The 6,127-nt window shown below is 46.8% G+C and overlaps 1 protein-coding gene across 1 annotated transcript in view; it reads right to left on the bottom strand.

Annotated features, from left to right (window-relative positions):
* LOC143032579 (uncharacterized) overlaps nt 1-6,127 on the bottom strand; it is a 15,412-nt gene that overhangs the window by 6,931 nt on the left and 2,354 nt on the right. The window contains exon 2 of the mRNA XM_076197446.1: nt 35-175. Coding sequence (XP_076053561.1) covers nt 35-175 — 141 coding nt within the window. The remainder of the gene's footprint in view (nt 1-34; nt 176-6,127) is intronic.

Raw genomic sequence — 6,127 nt, 5'->3', positions numbered from 1 at the left:
CGCGCACGTGTTGGTTAAAGCCGGCGATTTTTACCGTCTCGCCGGAGAGGAAGAGTACAAGATCGCGGATGCCCCCAAGAGGTCCCCGGTGGGGGGCCACAGGTTCTCCTCCCCCCCGTGGCGCTGGGGGGGTCCCAGTGACCAAGAAACCCCCCATTTAACGACAAGATTGATTCTGCAAAAGAACACAAATTAAGAAGACAATAGAAATGATTAGAAAATACATACATACATACATAACCAAGGCTTTTTCCCCCTTCCAAGGGAGGTAGCCAAAAAGGGAAAGGCATAAAAACACTCCCACCCATTTCATCCCTGAATACACTCCACACCCCTCCCACCCTTCCTCTCATCTGAGCACCTCCTGGATGACGGGTCATCCCTGCACCCTGCCCACCGCCCTGGGTCAGAAGCAGTGTCGCAAGACACAGTACATCCACAGCAAGGCCGCTTCATTTAATCGGCGACCCCCCCTCTCCGTCCCCCTTTGCATATAAGGAGAGGACGGGGAGAAATCCCTTCGGGCTGCGTCAAAATTTACTCACACATACTACCCCACCCCCACCCCCCCCGCCCATTCCTCCTCTTACAGATCACAACATCATCCATATACAACCATTCTCCACTGAGCTCTGTCTTCCGTCCTCTCCCTTCCTTCCTCACCAGACATTCCCCTCTTCACCAAAGCCCCCTTCACCCCCTCCATCTACCTCATCCTAGGACGTGCCCCTCATGTTCACAGTCCCTCCACATCTGCCTTCCATACCTCTTTTACTAGTCTTTCTTCACTCATTCTTTCCATGTAGTCCAAACCATCCTAATATTCTTTCATCAACCCTATCTCCCAAATCCTTTTTCACCCCTGTTTCTCCTCCTCACTTCCTCATTCTCACTCTATCTAGCCTAGTAACCCCCACCATACTTCTCGCAGACACCTCATCTCAAACACATTCAAACTCCTTCTCTCTTCTTCTCTTATGTTCCACGATTCTGCCCCATACAGTGCTGTTGGCACAATCACTCCTTCATACAGTCCTCCTCTTCGCATCCATTCCCAAATGTCTATTCCTCATTACACTCTTTCAAACCACCAAGGCATTTACTCGCTTCTCTCAATCTACATTCTACCTCCACCTTCACTCCACCTTTTCCTGCTACACTTGCACCCAAGTATCTAAAACTATCCACTTCCTCCAGTCGCTCTCCCTTAATGTTCACATTCCAGTCTACTGCCACTTTCACCCCTTGTACATCTCATCACCTTACTTTTACCCACATTTATCTTTAGCTTTCTTCTATCACATACTCTCCCAAACTCTGCCCACCAGCTTCCTCAATCCCTCCTCTGACCCTGCTAAACAAGCGCAGTGTCGTCTGCAAACAACAGCTGGCTCAACCTCCCACTTTTCTCCATTTTCTTTAACCATCTCCAATCCCTGACTCACTACCCTAGCATTCACCTCTCGCACCACCCCATCCATGTATAAGTTGAACAGCCAGGGCGACATAACGCATCCTTGACGAAGTCCCACCTTTACTTCAAACCACTCACTCTCTCCATTTCCAATCCTAACACATGCTCTACTACTCACATAAAAACTCTTGACAGCTCCCAAACGCTTTCCTCCTATCCCATAAATCTGCATAACCTCCCACAGTGCCTTTCTGTCTACCCTATCATAAGCCTTTTCCAGATCCATAAAATCCCAAAAAACATCCTTCCCCTTTCCTATCGCTTTCTCACATATCTGTCTTACCACAAAGATCTGATCTACATCAACCTCTACCCGTCCTAAATCCACACTGTTCCTCCACCAATTACTCCTCCTGTTCCTCTCCTAATCCTCTCAATTAAGATTCTCCCATAAGCCTTCCCTACTACACTCAACAGGCTAATCCCTCTGAAATTACTACATTCACACTTGTCCCCTTTTCCCTTGTACAGAGGAACTATACAGGCACTACTCCAGTCCTCCGGTACTCTACCCTCTCTCCAGCAAACATTAAATAAATCTCACCAACCATCCTCCATCAACTGAACCTCCCTTTTTTCAGACATTCTGCATGACATCCATCCAGACCAGGTGCCTTACCTGCTTTCATCATCTTTACAACTGCCTTCACCTCATCCTTCCTTATTTCTCCTCCATTCTCCTCACTCATCACTCTCATTTTCTTCGTATTTCCCACTGCAGCTATCTTTCCCTCCCTATCCTCCTTCACATTCAGCAACTCCCTAAAATATTCTGCCCATCTTCCCCTCACTGCCGTCTCTTCCATTATCAACTCTCCATCTGTACCTTTTACCTTTTCTTCCCTACTTGATTCGACTCCTCTTCCTCTCTTAATTTCTTTCCAAAACATCTTTTTATTACTTTCAAAATTTTCTGTCATACTCCTCACCCCATTTCACATCTGCTCTCCTCTTTGCCTCCTTTACCTTTTGCTTTACTTCTCTTTTCTTTTCTTTGTACGTCTCATATGACTCCCCTGTCCTCTTTTGTAACCAATCTGTGAATGCTCGCTTCTTCTCTTCTACAACCTACTTTGTTTCCTCATCCCACCATTCACTACCCTTTCTTCTATTTCCCCCTGTCCTTCTTGTTCCACACACCATCCTTGCACACTTTAAGACTCCCTCCTTGAACCATCCCCATTCCTCCTCCACACCCATCTCTGCTCTATCCTTAACTCCCTCCCACTCCTCCTTCAGCTTCTTTTCGTACTCCTTCTCCTTTTCCTTTTCATTCAAGGAGTTCACTCTAAGAACCATCCCTACCTTTTGTCCCTTTTCTCCTTCTCCATCTACCCTCCCACTCTCAACTTACCTTCCACCAAAAAATGATCTGATATTCCCCCACCCTCTCCCCTTAGCACAAGTACATCCTTAACTCTTCCTATCATAATCCTATTTACCACTACATAATCCATTAGCGCTCTATCTACCACCCTTCCCTCCACCACCCTCTCCCATGTGTACTTATGCTTGACTTTCTTCCGAAACACTGTATTTGCTATCATCAACTCTCTTTCTAGACACATTTCCACCATCAACTCTCCACTACGATTCTTTCCTGGAACTCCACACTTCCCAACCACTCCATCGATTGGACCGTTTCCCACTCTAGCATTAAGGTCTCCCATACTATTACATTGACATATTCTTCCTAAACCCTCTATGCACTCATTTAAATCTATCCAAAAGGCCTCCCTTTCTTCCATGGCTCTTCTCACTGCCCGGCCCATATGCACTTACAAAGACCCACATCTCCTTTCCCCAGTTTCACCTTCATCCACATTATCCTTGAGGAAACCTCCTTCCACTCCACTACCCCTTTACCTATCTCCTCACTTACTAGAATAAGCCACCCCTTCCCTCCCTCGCCCTCTCTTCACTCCTGATAACCTCCCACTTACAATCACCCTTCCCTTTCAACTTAGTTTCACTCAAAGCCAACACATCCAACTTTCTTCTCACAAACATACTACCTATCTCTTCCCTTTTACTCTCAACTGTACCAAAACCACGCACATAAAAATACCCAAACATTAGGTGCTGGTCCGAGGCCCGCCAGCACCCCTTATGCCTTTTCTTTTCATTTTAGGTAATTGCCCCTTGGGGCTACAGGGAGAAGGATGCCTAGTCCCTCTCCCCGTCCCTTTCTTCTCGCCTCTTACGATCCAAGTGGGAAAACTTGGTGGCAGTATTCTTTTCCCCCACCACAGGGAATTCCCCCAATCAGAAAGAGAAAACTCAGAGAAATGGTACAGGACAGCAACAAGGGGTTGGGGGACAGCATAACGGAGGGACAGTCGTAGTATAAAAGTGTCATCATTTCTCTATGAACAGAATTTCTTCTATCATAGACAAAATGATGTGTGGCTCTGGTCCGTAGGGGCGCCCCATAATGACCCTAAAGTATCGACTGCATGCTACTTTGCCACAATAACAAGCAGCCAATACCCCAGACGGGGTAGAAAATACATATTGTATATACAAGTACACACAAACAAGTATATACAAATAGAAATAATATAAACAATCAATTTTTTTTATAATAATATAAATACATATAGTTATATAATTACTTAAACAATTAAATCAATTAGTACATAAATATAGATAAATAAAGATATATTTGAATAAACAAATAAATGTGAGGGAGTGTCTCGAACGCAGGGGGCGGCGCATGATGAGTGGTCGCATGGGTGTGAGTGGTTGCGTGGGCGTGGGTGGGAGTATGGGAGGGTGTGGGCGTGGGTGGGTGCATGGGAGGGTGTGGGCGTGGGTGGGTGCATGGGAGGGTGTGGGAGTGGGTGTGTGAATGGGAGGGTGTGGGTGAGGGTGTGGGTGTGGGTGGGTGCATGGGAGGGTGTGGGTGTGGGTGGGTGCATGGGAGGGTGGGGGCGTGGGTGGGTGCAGGGGAGTGTGTGGGTGTGGGTGGGTGCATGGGAGGGTGTGGGTGTGGGTGGGTGCATGGGAGGGTGTGGGCGTGGGTGGGTGCATGGGAAGGTGGGCGTGGGTGGGTGTATGGGAGGGCGTGGGCGTAGGTGGGCGTAGGTGGGCGCATGACAGGGCGTAGGCGGGCGTGGTGGTTGCGTTTACTCACTCGCTCATTCATCAAGATCTTATTGAAGATGAGAATCGCTTTGTCGCTAAGGTCGGTCGAACCTCATCGTGGGCCTTCCATCAAAATCAAATCACTTGGGGAGTCAGAGGAGGGAGGAGTGAGGAGGGTGAGGAAGAGGAGGAAGAGCGAAGAGGAGGAAGAGGAAGAGAGGAGGAGGAAGAGTGAGGAAGAGAGGAAGAGAGGAAGAGAGGAAGAGAAGAAGAGAGGAAAAGAAGAAGAGAGGAAGAGAAGAGAAGAAGAGAAGAAGAGAGGAAGAGAAGAGAAGAAGAGAGGAAGAGAAGAAGAAGAAGAGAGGAAGAGAAGAGAAGAAGAGGAAGAGAAGATAAGAAGAGAGGAAGAGAAGATAAGAGAGGAAGAGAAGAAGAGGAAGAGAAGAAGAGGAAGAGAAGAAGAGGAAGAGAAAGAGAAGGAGAGGAAGAGAAGAAGAGGAGAAGGAGAGGAAGAGAAGAAGAGGAGGAGGAGAAGGAGAAGGAGGAGAAGGAGAAGGAGGAGGAGAATAGGAGAAGGAGGAGGAGGAGAATGAGGAGGAGGAGGAGGAGGAGGACGAATGAGGAGGAGGAGAAGGAGGAAGAGGAGGAGGAGGAGGAGGAGGAGGAGGAGGAGGAGGAGGAGGAGCAGGAGAAGGAGAAGGAGAAGGAGAAGGAGAAGGAGAAGGAGAAGGTGGAGGAGGAGGAGGAGGAGGAGGAGGAGGAGGAGGAGGAGGAGGAGGAGGAGGAGGAGGAGGATTTTCTTATCTCATGTCTCACCATCTCGCTCTGGAGGTCGTAAGGGTTGACAATTTTTTTTTTAATTGTATTACCCTTTATTGAGCTCCTCGGCACCATCTATCCTTGGCGTTCATTTTCACCTGACTACCGCCAAGCGATTTTATTCAGTTCGACGAAACTACGTGTTACGCCCATCTGTGGCAATTATCTACATTAGTCTTGTGTTTATTTTGGCTGCCGTCAGGCAATTTTTTCCTCCGACGCTAAGGGATTACAGTACCTTATGTGATCTGTATTCTTTTAGAACTGCACACCTACATGATATAGTATTGGAAAATTAAATATTAATTCTGATAATTATAATACAGCAATGTAATATTTTTTGGCGGAAATCAATAACTGAAAACGTTGCTTAAAGCTATGCACAAGCGCACAAAGTCGCATCGACTCCTTTAGACGCCATCTTTGTTTTGATAGATTCGGAGGTCGAAGACTACAACGAGCACCTTGACATGTAGAATTACCGGTATTATTTTAGTTTTGCACACCTACGCGACATAGAATTAGAAATTAAATATTAATTTTGTAAATTAAAACACATGAACGTAATATGCGATTTTCCTGGCGGAAATAAATAACAAAAAACCTTGACACAAGCATATCTACTAACGAACGAAACCGCTAGGATACGGTACGGACGTCATGCTGTTGTCTGTCCAGCCCAGTCATTGTCTGTTAGACGCTTTCATGTTGTGGACCGGGTATTCTCTAACTCCAGGTGACGTTAAT

This window comes from Oratosquilla oratoria, chromosome 14 (assembly GCF_046742065.1).
Source record: "Oratosquilla oratoria isolate Oo_2021 chromosome 14, ASM4674206v1, whole genome shotgun sequence".
Lineage (NCBI taxonomy): Eukaryota > Metazoa > Arthropoda > Malacostraca > Stomatopoda > Squillidae > Oratosquilla > Oratosquilla oratoria.
The sequence above is the reverse complement of the archived record's forward strand: the minus strand, read 5'-3'. Positions and strand labels throughout refer to the sequence as shown.